Source organism: Carcharodon carcharias, chromosome 16 (assembly GCF_017639515.1).
Source record: "Carcharodon carcharias isolate sCarCar2 chromosome 16, sCarCar2.pri, whole genome shotgun sequence".
Taxonomy (NCBI): domain Eukaryota; kingdom Metazoa; phylum Chordata; class Chondrichthyes; order Lamniformes; family Lamnidae; genus Carcharodon; species Carcharodon carcharias.
Window position 1 is genome coordinate 114,936,161 of NC_054482.1, and position 15,707 is coordinate 114,951,867.

The window sequence follows — 15,707 nt, forward strand, 5'->3', positions numbered from 1 at the left end:
GAATACTAGCCCAAACCATTTATTCCTTCTGGGTATTTCCTCTGGTCGGGTGGAGGGGTGGTGGGGGTAGTCCAGTACAAAGAGGCAGAACCTTAAAATTGGAGCAACATTGTTCAGGGGTGATGTCAGGAAGCACATCTTCACACAAAGGGGTGGGAAAATATGGAACTCTCTCATCCCAGAAAAAGTGACTGAGGCTGGGAAGTCAACTGGAAATTTCAAAACCAAGATTGATAGATTTTTATGAACCAACAGTATTAAGGGTTACGGAGCTAAGGCAGGTAAGTATAGTTAAGATACAGATCAACCATCATCTAAAGGAACGCTGGAACAACATTGAGGGGCTGAATGGCATCCTCCTCTTCTAATGTAGCAGACTAAAGTCTGAGGGTCAAGCCAAAAAAATCCACTGGGAGAAAATAGTTCCATTGTTCAAGATGTGCCTAAATACATGGGTGAGTGTACATTGAAAGTCTGGGCCACATAGGCAGTGCATGACTCCTGAGCAAGGTCAGAGATGAACTCTGAGCAAGATCAAAGAGTGAACCCTGAGCAAGGTCAGCGTGTGTCCTCTGAGCAAGATCAGAGAGTGATTCTGAGCAAGGTCACAGCTTGACACTTGAACAAAGTCAGAGAATGATTCCTGAGCGAGCTCAGAGAGTGACCCTGAGCACAGTCAGAGAGCGACCCTGAGCACGGTCAGAGAGCGACCCTGAGCACGGTCAGAGAGCGACCCTGAGCACGGTCAGAGAGCGACCCTGAGCACGGTCAGAGAGCGACCCTGAAGCACGGTCAGAGAGTGACCCTGAAGCACAGTCAGAGAGTGACCTGAAGCACGGTCAGAGAGTGACCCTGAAGCACGGTCAGAGAGTGACCCTGAAGCACGGTCAGAGAGTGACCCTGAAGCACGGTCAGAGAGTGACCCTCAGCAAGGTCAGAGAGTGACCCCTGGGCAAGGTCAGAGGTTGATCCCTGACCTAGGTCAGATGTTGATACCTGAGCAAGGTCAGAGATTGACCTTTGAACAAAGTCAGTGACCCTGAGGAAGGTCAGTGAGTGATGCCGAGCAAGGTCAGAGTGACCCCAAGCAAGGTTATAAAGTGACCCTGTGCAAAGTCAGCGAGTGACCCTGAGCAAGGTCAGCGAGTGACCCTGAGCAAGGTCAGCGAGTGACCCTGAGCAAGGTCAGCGAGTGACCTTGAGCAAGGTCAGCGAGTGACCTTGAGCAAGGTCAGCGAGTGACCTTGAGCAAGGTCAGAGCGTGGCCCTGAGCAAGGTCAGAGCGTGACCCTGAGCAAGGTCAGAGCGTGACCCTGAGCAAGGTCAGAGAGTGACCCTGAGCAAGGTCAGAGAGTGACCCTGAGCAAAGTCAAAGAGTGACCCTGAGCAAGTTCAGAGAATGATCCCTGAGCAAGGTCAGAGAGTGACATTCCGCAAGGTCAGAGAGTGGCCCGTGAACAAGGTCAGAGAGTGACCCCTGAACAAGGTCAGAGAGTGACCCTTGAACATGGTCAGAGAGTGACCCTTGAACGTGGTCAGAGAGTAACCCTGAGCAAGGTCAGAGAGTGACCCCGAGCAAGGTCAGAGGGTGACCCCGAGCAAGGTCAGAGGGTGACCCCGAGCAAGGTCAGTGAGTGACCCCGAGCAAGGTCAGTGAGTGACCCTGAGCAAGGTCAAGTGTGACCACTGAACAATGTTAGAGAGTGACTCCAAGCAAGGTCTGGGAATGACCCCAAGCAAGATCAGAGAGTGACCCCTGAACAAGGTCAGAGAATGCCCCCTGGGCAAATCAGAGATTAATCCCTGACCAAGGTCAGAGAGTGACACTGAGCAAGGTCAGAGAGTGAACCTGAGCAAAGTAAGAGAGTGACCCCGGAGCAAGGTCACTGAGTGACACCAAGCAAATTCAGAGATTGACCCCTAAACAAGGTCAGAAAGTGACCCCTGAACAAGGTCAGAGAGTGACGCTTGAACAAGATGAGAGTGACCCTGAGCAAGGTCAGATATTGACCCTGAGCAAGTTCAGGTAATGATCCCTGAGCGAGGTCAGACAGTGATCCGTGAGCAAGGTCAGTAAGTGACCTTGAACAAGGTCAAAGATTGATCCCTGAACAAGAAAGGGCAGAGGGTAACCCTGAGCAACGTCAGTGAGTGACCCTGAGCAAAGGCAGAGAGTGACCCTGGGCAAGGTCAGAGAGTGACTCCAAGCAAGGTCAGAGAGTGACCCTGAGCAAGGTCAGCGAGTGACCCCTGAACAAGGTCAGAGAGTGATCCCTGAGCAATGTCAGAGATGGATCCCTGCTGAAGGTCAGAGAGTGACCCTGTGCAAGATCAGAGACTGACCCCTGAACACGGTCAGATATTGACCCTGAGCAAGGTCAGAGATTCATCCCTGAGCAAGGTCAGTGAGTGACCCTGAGCAAGATCAGAAAGTGGCCCAGAGCAAGGTCAGAGAGTGACGCAGAACAAGGTCAGAGATTAACCCATGAACAAGGTCAGAGAGCGAACCTGAGCAAGGTCAAAGAGTGATCTGTGAGCAAGGTCAGTAAGTGACCTTGAGCAAGGTCAGTAAGTGACCTTGAGCAAGGTCAAAGATTGATCCCTGAATAAGGTCAGTGAGTGACTCCAAGAAAGGGCAGAGGATAACCCTGAGTAAAGTCAGAGTGATCCTGGGCAAGGTCAGAGAGTGGCGCAGAGCAAGGTCAGAGATTAACCCATGAGCAAGGTCAGAGAGCGAACCTGAGCAAGGTCAGAGAGTGATCTGTGAGCAAGGTCAGTAAGTGACCTTGAGCAAGGTCAGTAAGTGACCTTGAGCAAGGTCAAAGATTGACCCCTGAACAAGGTCAGTGAGTGACTCCAAGAAAGGGCAGAGGATAACCCTGAGTAAAGTCAGAGTGATCCTGGGCAAGGTCAGAGAGTGGCGCAGAGCAAGGTCAGAGATTAACCCATGAGCAAGGTCAGAGAGCGAACCTGAGCAAGGTCAGAGAGTGATCTGTGAGCAAGGTCAGTAAGTGACCTTGAGCAAGGTCAGTAAGTGACCTTGAGCAAGGTCAAAGATTGACCCCTGAACAAGGTCAGTGAGTGACTCCAAGAAAGGGCAGAGGATAACCCTGAGCAAAGTCAGAGAGTGACCCTGGGCAAGGTCAGAGAGTGACTCCAAGCAAGGTCAGAGAGTGACCCTTGAACAAGATCAGAGATTGATCCCTGAGCAAGGTCAGCGAGTGACCTTGAGCAAGGTCAGCGAGTGACCCCGAACAAGGTCAGAGAGTGACCCCGAGCAAGGTCAGAGAGTGACCCCGAGCAAGGTCAGAGAGTGACCCCTGAGCAAGGTCAGAGAGTGACCCTTGAACATGGTCAGAGAGTGACCCCAAGCAAGGAGAGTGACCCTGAGCAAGGTCAGAGGGTGACCCTGAGCAAGGTGAGTGAGTGATACCAAACAAAGTCAAGAGTGACCACTGAACAATGTCAGAGAGTGACTCCAAGCAAGGTCAGAGAATGACCCCAAGCAAGGTCAGAGACTGACCCCTGAACAAGGTCAGAGAATGCCCCCTGGGCAAATCAGAGATTAATCCCTGAGCAAGGTCAGAGAGTGAACCTGAGCAAAGTAAGAGAGTGACTCCGGAGCAAGGTCAGTGAGTGACACCAAGCAAGGCCAGAGATTGACCCCTGAACAAGGTCAGAGAGTGACCCCTGACTAGGGTCAGAGATTAACCCATGAACAAGGTCAGAGAGCGACCCTGCGCAAGATCAGAGTGTAACCCTGGGCAAGATCAGTGAGTGACTCCAAGCAAGATCAGAGAGTGACCCTGAGCAAGGTCAGAGAGTGACCCCTGAGCAAGTTCAGAGAGAGACCCTGAGGGAGGTCAGCGAGAGACCCTGAGAAATATCAGAGATTGAACCCTAAACTAGGTAACTGTGACCCCTGAGCAAGGTCAGTGAGTGATCCCGAGCAAGGTCATAAAGTGACCTCGAACAAGGTCTGAGATGACCCCGAGCAAGGGCAGAGTGACCCTTGAACAAGGTCAGGAATTGATCCCTGAGCAAGGTCAAAAAGTCACCCTGAGCAAGGTCAGAAAGTGACCCTGAGCAAGGTCAGTGAGTGACCCCGAGCAAGGTCATAAATTGACCTCAAACAAGGTCTGAGATTGATCCTGAGCAAGGGCAGAGTGACCCTTGAACAAGGTCAGGAATTGATCCCTGAACAATGTCAGAGATTAATCCCTGATTAAGGTTAGAGAGTGACCCCTGAGCAAATCAGAGATTAATCCTTGATCAAAGTCAAAGAGTGATCCCTGAGCAAGGTCAGAGAGTGACCCCTGAGTACGGTCAGAGAGCGACCCCTGGGCAAATCAGAGATTAATCCCTGACCAAGGTCAGAGAGTGATCCCTGAGCAAGGTCAGTGAGTGATGCGTGAGCAAGGTCAGTAAGTGACCTTGAGCAAGGTCAAAGATTGACCCCCAAACAAGGTCAGTGAGTGACTCCAAGCAAGGGCAGAGGGTAACCCTAATCAAGGTCAGTGAGTGACCCAGAGCAAAGTCAGAGTGTGACCCTGGGCAAGGTAAGAGCGTGACTCCAAGCAAGGTCAGAGCCTGAGCAAGGTCAGTGAGTGACCCTGACTAAGGTCAGAGAGTGACCCCTGACTAAGGTCAGAGAGTGACCCCTGAACAAGGTCAGGAAGTAACCTTGGGCAAGGTCAGACAGTGACCCTGAACAAGGTCAGGGATTGACCCCTGAGTAAGGTCAGAGAGTGACCCTGAGCAAAGTCAGAGAGTGACTTATTTATTTAAGTGTGCGGCCCCTTTAATTTTTTTTGTGTGGTTGTGCACACAAAATGATTTAAAGGGACTGATTTGTACGCAGCCTGCCCAGCAACCTCCTGGTTGTCACACAGCTTTGAGGAAGCATTGCTTGGAAGTTCATTCACATAGTTATCATAGTTATCACCTGGTTATCATAGTTATCACCTGGTTATCATAGTTATCATGATTATTACGCTTGTTGGTGTCAGTTGCTAGCCTTTCACTAGTCTGAACCAATGTCTCCTCACCCTAATTTTAACAGTTTTATTTGAATTTTTCTTTATTCTTTCACAGGATATGGGCTTTGTGGGATAGCCCAAATTTCATGGTCCATCCCTAATTGCCCTTGAGAAGGTGATGGTGAGCTGCCTTCTTGAACCACTCCGGTCCATGTGGTGTAGGTACACCCACTGTGCTGTTAGGGAGGGAAATTGAATTTAATGCATTAGCAACTTGTATTAATACATAGACACAACTCTCCACATGAGCCTCCCCCCAGCCCTCTTCATCTCACCCTATCACCGAATCCCTCTGTCCCTCTCTCTCTCTCATGTGGTTATCTAGCTTCCCCTTAAATGTTGACCTCTTTGCCTCAACCACTCCCCATGGTAGTGAGTTCCAAATTCTCACCATTCTCTGGGTGAAGAAATTTCTCCTGAATTCCCTGTTGGGTTTATCGGTGGATTATCTTATATTTATGACTTTTTTTTTTAATATCTCTCCTACAAAGAGAAACCTCTTCTCTATATCGTCCCTCTTAAATCCTTTTCTAATTTTAAAGACCTTTATTCGGTCACCCCCCTCAATCTTTTCTTTTCTAGAGACAGTTCCAGCTTGTTTAGCCTTTATAATCGTTTTTAATCTATAGTCATGCATCACCTGTAATGTAGTAAAACATCTCCAGGTACTTCACAGGGTTGTTATGCAACAAAACTTGGCACAAGATAGGACCAAGGCATCTGAAAGCACAGCCGCCAATATTTGGGACAAAGGAAATCAGGGACGAATTGGAAGAGCGCAGAGTTTTTTTTTAGGGTTTCAGGAAGCGCTTACCGAAGTAGAGGGGACGGGGGGTTTAAACACAAGGAAGAATATTTTATATTTAAGGTATAGATGGAGCCGAAACCAACGTAGGTCAGCGAGTGCAAGCGTTTTGGGTGAACAGGACTTGGTTAGGATACAGGCAGCAGAGTTTCGGATACGCTCATGTTTACTAAGGGTGGGAAGTGGGATGCTAACCAGGAGACTGTTGGAATGTTTGAGCCAAAGATAACAAGAACATGGTGGTTTGTGGGGGGTTGTCGGGATAAGCAGCCAGTGATAGGAGGGGATAACCAAAAGATGTCACAGGCATCTTTTCTTTTCCCACGTATTTCCATTATTTTTAAATGTATTTCCACCCATCGTTTATCTATACCTTTTATGCCCTTTTAGTCTTATTTCACCCCACCCCCACTAGAGCTATCTGTACCTTGCTTGTCCTGCTCTCCACTCTTAATTAACACATTCCTTTAGATAATATCACCACCTTCAACACCTCTTTGTTCTTTTGTCTCTGACATCTTTTGGTTATCTCCACCTATCACTGACTGCTTGTCCCAACAAACCGCCCCTCCCCCTTAAACCAGCTTATGTTTCACCCCTTTCCTATTTTTATTTAGTTCTGTTGAAGGGTCATGAGGACCCGAAACGTCAACTGTGCTCTTCTCCGCCGATGTTGGCAGACCTGCTGAGTTTTTCCAGGTATTTCTGTTTCTGTTTTTGTTTTGGATTTCCAGCATCCGCAGTTTTTTTGTTTTTATCTTATCTCTGTGTAGCAAGAACATGGTTGAGGATTTGAGTAGCCGCTGAACCGTCCTCCATGCTTTTGTGAATAGCAAAGATAAAAAGGACGGGTTAAGCTGTAGGTGAACAGCCTGGGCCTAATCTTGAAAGCAAGCGATCGAGTTTATTGTGAATATAACCTTGTTTGTTTCTCTATTGTCGCATGTTCAGCTTGGACCCCTCCTACATTCCGCCTGTGCAACCAAACGCTGTCAAACTGGTCACTGGTCCCTTACCAGACCAGGGGTCATTATCATCGGAAGAGAAGATGGGAACATTGATATTTGGGATTTACTTGAAAAAACACATGAGCCTTCGCAGACTCAGAATATTTCTTCTGTTCCAATAAGTTGCATCAGACCCTGGATTGTCTCAAGTATGTATGGTTTTGGCAAGAAAGACACCAAACCAACCAAAGCTTGTGTCTGGGATGTTATGTGAACAACAACAACTTATATTTATATAGCACCTTTAATGTAATAAAATATCCCAAGGCACTTTGCAAGAGTGTTACAAAAACAAAATATGACACCGAGCCACATAAAGAGACTCCATCTGACCTTATGATGGAGGGAAGGTCATTGATGAAGCCTGAGCATGACTGCTCTTTCAAAAAGCCAGCATATGCTTGAGGGGCAGAAAGGCCTCCTTCTCTGCTCTGAGTTTCTATGACCTGAGGAAAAACTTTCCTCACAAGTTGTTCTGTTCTACGTATGAACATTCAAAATAGGAGCTGTCAGCCATTCAGCCCCTCGAGCCTGCTCCGCCAATCAATAAGATCGTGGCTGATCTGTTTGTGTTTAGATTTCCACACTCCCATCTACCCCCGATAATCTTTGATTCCCTTGCCTAACAAGAATCTATCTACCTCTGCACTCCCGCCTGCTCCACTGCCTTTGAAAGTCGCACAACCCTCTAAGAGAAAAAATTCTCCTCAGCATGTCCTAAAAGGACGACCCATAATTTTATAACAGTGGCCCCTTAGTTCTGGACTTACCAAAAGAGGAAATATCTTTTCGACATCCACATTGTCAAGATCGTTCAGGATCTTATACACTTCAATCAAGTCACCTCTCATTCTTCTAAACTCCAGTGGAAACAAGCCAAGTCTGTCCAACCTTTCCTCATAAGACAACCCATTCATTCCAGGTATCAATCTAGTAAACCTCCTCAGAACTGCCTCCAACGCATTTACATCCTTCCTTAAATAAGGGGGCCAAAAGTGCACATACTATTCATGATGTGGTTGCACCAATGCCCTGTTTAACTGAAACATAACATCTTTACTTTATGTTCAATTCCTCTTGTAATAAAGGATCGCATCCATTAGCCTCTTTAATTACTTGCTGTACCTGCCTACTAACTTTTTGTGATTCATGCACTCAAACACCTAGATCCCTCTGCACCTCAGAATTCTGCAGTTGTTCTCCATTTAAATAACACCCTGCTTTTTTATTCTTCCTGCCAAAATGAACAACTTCACATTTTCCCACATTATGCTCCGTCTGCCAGATTTTTGCCCACTCATTCAATCTATCTATATCCATCTGCAACCTCCTCATGTCCTCTTCACAACATACTTTCCTACCTAGCTTTGTGTCATCTGCAAATTTACCTACCATGCCTTCGCTCTCCTCATCTAAGTCATTGATGTAAATTGTAAAAAGTTGAGACCCCAGCACAGACCCCTGTGGGACTCCACTCATCATAATCCTGCCAATCAGAAAAAGACCCATTTATGCATATTCTCTGTTTCTGCCAATCCAGGCTAATATTTCACTCCCTACACCATGATCTTTTATTTCCAGCAGTAACCTTTGATGTGGCACCTTATCAAATGCCTTCTTGAAATCCAAGTACAGTATGTCCACGGACTCCCCTTCATCCACAGCATGTTACTCCTTCAAAAATATCCAATAAATTGGTTAAACATTATTTCCCTTTCACGAAACCATGTTGACTCTTCCCAATTGCCTTGAGTTTTTCTAAGTGCCCAGCTATAACCTCCTTAATGATCGATTCTAACACCTCCCCACGACAGGCGTTCTGGAATGTGCTGCCAGAAAGGGTGCTGGGAGCAGATTCAATAGGAGCTTTCAAACAGGAATTGGATAAATACGTGAAGGAGGAAAAGAGATCACAGGACTATGGGGAAATGGCTCAGAAAACCCTCCAGAAACTTGAGGTCATCAAAATCTCTGCTGTCCATATTGTAAATCGCAGAAAGTCCAGCTTTCCCATCACTCTCTGTGCTCACTGACCTTAATTGGCTCCCAGTTAAGCAATGTCTCAATCTTAAAATTCTCACAATTGTTTTCAAATCCCTCCCCGGCCTCGCTTCTCCCTATCTCTGTAACCTCCTCTAGCCCCACAACCGCCCAAGATCTCTGGATGTCTCTAATTCTGGCCTCTTGCACATCCCTGATTCCTGCCATGATTTCAGCTGCTTGGGCCTGGAATTCCCTCTCTAAACCTCTCCACCTCTCTCTCCTCCTTTTAGACACTCCTTAAAGCCTACCTCACTGACCAAGCTCTCGGTCATCTGCCCAGCCATCTCTTTTTGGAACTCACTGTGATATTTTATCTAATTGCACCCCCCCCCCGTGCTGTGCTTTGTAACATTTTACTCCTTCAAAAGTGTCAAATACAAATACAAATTTTTATTGGGGTTCAAAGAGCGGGCTATCGGTACTAAATGGAAAGCTCTTTTAGAGAACTGGCACCAACACAATGGCACGAATGGCCTCCCTCTGTGCTGTATCATTCCATGATACATGGATGAGGAATTGAGGGCACAGTGTTGATAATTTGCTTATAGCCACAGACTGAGAGTCACATATCCAGAGGGCATTGCAATTTTAGAATAACGTTGTCCCTGTAATCTGATCGCTGATGCACCAGGTTTTCAACAAGAACTAGAACTGAAGCCGACACAAAACTCAATGCTTTGATTTATAAGCCAGTGAAATATAATATATATATATATATTTTAATGTATTCAGCTGTAGTAAACAGTTGGAATATCTGCATTGTCCCCAACCTAATCTCTGTTTTTCATCAGCAAGACAACATTTACTGGCCGTATCTGATGACTTTGGTACACTACATATACTGGAGGTGCCCTGGGCTTTGCGATATCCATTAACTCAGGAGGTGAGTGAAGGGATATTACTGTGGCACTTTCAGATTTTAATTTAAAAAAAATACAAGTTCTTGCAAGTAATCTATCTGTCCCCTGAAGCATTTCAATTGCTTATTTGAACTCGCTTTGTTTTAGTAGAATGATGCAGGGTTAGGGTCTGGCAGTGTGGACTGTGAAGCAGCTTCCTGTAATGATCCAACCCCTTCACAATAAAAGCACAATTGTGCAACCCACTTCACTGACTTTCATCAGCACCCAAGCGAGCAAAAGCTCTTGATTGCTAATCACACAAATGACTTGCATTTATATAGCACCTTGCACAATCTCACATTGCAAAAAGCTTTACAGCCAATGAAATACTTTTTGAAGTGTAGTTACTGAAGCGGTCCATGTCCATGTGCAGCAGGATCTGGACAATATCCAGGCTTGGGTTGACAAGTGGCAAGTAACATTCGCACCACAAACGTGCCAGGCAATGACCATCTCCAACAAGAGAGAATCTAATCATCACCCCTTGACGTTCAATGGCATTACCATCACTGAATCCCCCACTAACATCCTGGGGGTTACCATTGACCAGAAACTGAACTGGACTAGCCATATAAAGACTGTGGCTACAAGAGCAGATCAGAGGCTAGGAGTCCTGTGACGAGTAACTCACCTCCTGATTCCCCAAAGCCTGTCCACCATCTACAAGGCACAAGTCAGGAGTTTGCTGGAATACTCTCCACTTGCCTGGATGAGTGCAGCTCCAACAGCACTCAAGAAGCTTGAAACCATCTAGGACAAAGCAGCCCCCTTGATTGGCACCCTATTCACAAATATTCACTCCCTCCACCACCAATGCACAGTGGCAGCAAGGTGTACCATCTACAAGATGCACTGCAGCAACTCGCCAAGGCTCCTTCAACAGCACCTTCCAAACCACGACCTCTGCCACCTAGAAGGTCAAGGACAGCAGACACATGGGAACACCACCACCTGTAAGTTCCCCTCCCAAGTCACTCACCATCCTGACTGGGAACTATAATGTCATTCCTTCACTGTCACTGGGTCAAAGTACTGGAACTCCCTCCCTTCCAGAAGAAATAAACAGTGAAAACTGGGAAATAAGAATATTGGTCTGAACTGTTAATTCCTTCTGGTCTAACAGCACTGTGGGTGTACCTACACCACATGGACTGCAGCGGTTCAAGAAGGCAGCTCACCACCACCTTCTCAAGGGCAATTAGGAATGGGCAATAAATGTTAGCCTAACCAGCGACGTCCATGTCCCATGAAAGAATAAAAAAACTATTGGAATGTCGGGAATGTGGCAGCCATTTTGCACACAACAAGCTCCCACAAAAAGCAATGTGATAATGACCTGATAATCTGTTTGCTGAGGGATAAATATCGGCCAGAACACCAGGGAGAACTTCTGTTCTTTTTTGAAATTGTGCCGTGGAATTATTAGCATCCACCTTGAGAAGACAGACAGGACCTTGGTTTCACACCTCATCTGAATGATGGTGGATCTAACAGAACTCCCTCACTGAGCTAGGTATGTTAGCTTAGATTCTGTGCAGAAGTGTCTGGAGTGGGATTTACCTCACACCCTTCTAACTCCGAGGTGAGAGTGCCACCAACTGAGCTACAGTTATTTAGACCCAGGCCAGGGGCGGGGTGTGTAGGGAGGGAGGGGTTATGTGAAGGCGTCATATGGGAACAGACTTGTGTTTAGCAATGGTGCCCACTGTGGTCAGGTAACCTTCTGACACTCACTGCCTTGGCTCACATGTAAAGTCTACGCCTTTGAGTGGGGTAAATGAGGCATATCAATAAATATTGAACCATAACCCGGGAGGAGCCAGTGCTTTCAGAAGAGGAGAGGCGAGAGGCAATGGAAGACGTGTGGCTTTGGATATACTTCCCAATGCATTTACCAGTAACCCATGCAAGATCATTTCTGGCTAACATGTTACCCTTTTATTCAGCCATCTTGCCATTGTAAATTCTGCTTTTAGGCGTGAATTGGGAACTGGATTAGGACAATCTGAATTGTTTCTAGTGAAGGAATTGTTAGGTCATTAAAAAAAAAATCAAAACTCTGGGATCTCTCCCAAACCAACTCCAAAAAAAAGGGTGAAAGGGTCATTTTTAGCACATAATCTTTTGTCTGCTCCACTCTGTTGATATGATCTTGGGTCACACATTGGAAACAGGATTGGGTTTTCTTTTTGGTGTACTGCTCCATAGTGATAAGCACAGCCTCTCAGTACAGGTAAGGAAGGCAAGCCAGGTTATATCATGGAGCATCTTCCACTGGGATAGATTGAAAAAGGTAGGATATAAAAAGAGCGAGGAGGAACCCATTTATTTGAAAGGCTCTTACTCGCTCAAGCAAACCACTAAAAAATATATTTTCTTTTCTTCCAGAAATCCAACGTTGAAGCTTATTTTGACAGGGAAGTTAAACGACTGGAATATTTTGAAGCAAGAAAAATATTAAGAAGTGAAAAGAAAGAACAGGAAGAGGAAGAAAAACCTGTGAGCAAATTAATTTGGTCCTTTCAAAGATTCTTTGGAACGAATGCACAAAGTTTACTACTTGCCACCTCACCCAAATGCACATCTGTTTTCCTTTAATGTTTTCTGCCTGCCATTATTTATTTGTACTGCTGGAACTCAGGTTCTCAGTGAGTGCAAAAAAAACTGCAGTCAAATCAATGGGGCAATTATGACCTGACTTGACTCTGTTAATGCAGTACTTCCTCCATGGAAACCTTTATGAGGTCTGTGGAACTCTTTAAACCACACAGTGAGGTTGCTTTATGATGAATTCCTGTTAGGTGGTTATAGCAGTACCGCAATCGGTCTCAGTGTCCCTAATGTAGCGAGTCGAGCGATGTGGGGGATAGTGAGGATTCCCTGCTTCTCCTCCCTATCCAACAAGCCCTGTTGGAAATAGCTCACGGGTGGACTATTGGGCTAGTACAGGAGAGAGGTGGCTGTGATGTGATATTCACTGAGTCGTCTGGCAGCGCGTACGATCTTACATCAAATTCCCAGCACAGAAGCAGGCCATTCGGACCATCTGGTCCATCTTGATGTTTACGCTCCTCGAAGCCTTCTCCCACTCTACTTCATCTCACCCTATCACCATAACCTCCCATTCCTACCTCCCTCACCTACTCCTGTGCTTAAGCTTTCCCTTAAATGCACCTGTGCCATTCACCTCAAACGCTCCATGTTGGCAAAGAAAATTGAGGGGCTTCTTTTAAAAGGCAGGACTCTCATCCATGCACAGTCTCAGTGCCCGGCACAGAATCCAGAGCACTTGCTTTGTCCTATCAGGGGGTGTCAAAGGGAACTAAAAAAGCACACACGCACACACACACACACAGACACAAACAGACACTCGCACACACACACACACACACACGCACACACGCACACAGACACACACACACACACGCACGCACGCACAGAGACACACAGACACAGACACACGCGCACACACACACACACGCACACACGCACACACGCACATGCACACAGACACACACACACACACAGACACACAGACACACACACGTGCACACAGACACATGCACAGACACACACACAGACACACACACGCACACAGACACACGCACACAGACACACACACAGGACACACACATACACACACACACACACACACAGACACATGCACCATGCACAGACACACGCATACACAGACACAGACACAAACGGACACACACACACACATGCACACATGCACAGACACATGCATACACGCACACACACAGACACACACACACAGACACACACACACAGACACACACATACACACAGACACACTCACACACACAGACACACTCACACACACAGACACATACACATGCACACAGACACATACACACGCACACAGACACATACACACACAGACGCACAGAGACACATACACAGACACACGCACACACACACAGACACGTACACACGCACACAGACACACACATGCACACAGACACATACACACGCACACAGACACATACACACACACACACACAGACGCACAGAGACACATACACAGACACACGCACACACAGACACATACACACACACAGACACAGACACACGCACACAGACACATACACAGACACACAGACACACACACAGACACACGCACACAGACACATACACACGCACACAGACACATACACACAGACGCACACACGCACAGAGACACATACACAGACACACGCACACACACAGAGACACATACACACGCACACAGACACATACACAGACACACGCACAGACACACGCACACACACACACACGCACACACACACAGACACACACACACACAGACACATACACACACACACATAGACACATACACACGCACACACACACAGACACACACGCACACACACACAGACACACACAGACACACACACACACACGCACACACACACAGACACGCACACACGCACACAGACACACACACACATAGACACATACACACGCACGCACACGCACACGCACACGCACAGACACGCACACACGCACACACACACATACACATGCACGCGCACACACACACATACATACACACACACACACACAGACACACACACACACGCACACACACGCACACACGCACACAGACACACACACACGCACACACATACGCACACATACACACACACACACACACACACACAGACACACACACAGACAGACACACACACAGACAGACACACACACACACACACACACACACAGACACATACACACACATACACACGCACACACAGACACACACACACACACACACACACACACACACTGTCCCCATCAGAAGATTAGGCCTTTGTGCAGGAACATTGCCAACCCTTCATCAAGCACACTCCTGGTGATTGTCTGCACACGTGTGAAAGACGGGTACCTGGGGAGTGGTACCCCTCGGAGGGATAAGAGCTCTCATGGAGCAGTGAGTAAAATGAAACGAAAAAGAAGAGAGAGTAAGGAAAAGGAAAAAAAAAAATCAAGCGCAACTTTAAAACAAAAATATACCTGAATGCAATTAATGGCTTCCATAATTTGTAGGCATCTCATTACACCCTGGAGGCTTTGATAGTTTGTTTCAAACAGTCATTGTATTCCAGCCACTTTGTTCAAAAATGTACAAGCGTTTCAATTAAACTACCACAACCCTTGCTGTTAAGCTTGGAATAGCAGCTGTATTTTGTTTCTTTATTTATTATAATCCCGAAGATCTACCTGAAGATGAACGTTGAATTTTTTTTTTTTTAATTTACTCTGATGTTATCAAAAATCAGGGATGAGAAATGCCTGGGTGAGATTTTAACCCACTCACTTATGCAGAGTTAAAATTGGGCCCAGATATGGTGCTGTTAAGGCGGAGTGTATAAATGGGCTCATCAGACAATTGAATGAGTTTCGGAAGGGATCGGTGCATAAAGTGTAAGAAAAGGGATCTGTGCTTGTTTGCTTTTCTGGACAATGTTTATGTTCCATCTTCACAGGCGCCCGAGGTAGAACCAAAGACGGTGGAACAATTGGAAGAGGAAGCAAAAAAGGAACATGCAGCTTACCTACAGGAAGAGAAGAAGATTATCTTTGCTCAGCTGGGGAAAGTGTGAAGGAGGCCGTAAATATTTGATGTATATTTTTCTATTATAAATTAAAAAATGATCGGATTAAAAACACAAGTTTATATCCCGATGGTGTTATCAGCTCAGAAATAACATGGCAATCAAGCATGAGAAAATGCAGTCACATGTGGACCACCATCAAAGCCTTGACCCCAGTATTGTAAAATAAAAAAAAAATTAAGCGCCACTTGGAAAATTAAGGGTTAATAAAGGAATAGCAAAACGGATTTTTTAAAGGCAGATTGTGTTGACCTAATTTGATACGTTGAGAA

At 46.3% G+C, this 15,707-nt stretch overlaps 1 protein-coding gene across 1 annotated transcript in view; it reads left to right on the top strand.

Annotated features, from left to right (window-relative positions):
* dnai3 (dynein axonemal intermediate chain 3) overlaps nucleotides 1–15,423 on the top strand; it is a 121,316-nt gene extending 105,893 nt beyond the window's left edge. The window contains exons 22-25 of the mRNA XM_041207850.1: nucleotides 6,796–7,000; nucleotides 9,686–9,777; nucleotides 12,185–12,295; nucleotides 15,307–15,423. Coding sequence (XP_041063784.1) covers nucleotides 6,796–7,000; nucleotides 9,686–9,777; nucleotides 12,185–12,295; nucleotides 15,307–15,423 — 525 coding nt within the window. The remainder of the gene's footprint in view (nucleotides 1–6,795; nucleotides 7,001–9,685; nucleotides 9,778–12,184; nucleotides 12,296–15,306) is intronic.
* Nucleotides 15,424–15,707: the final 284 nt, after the last annotated feature.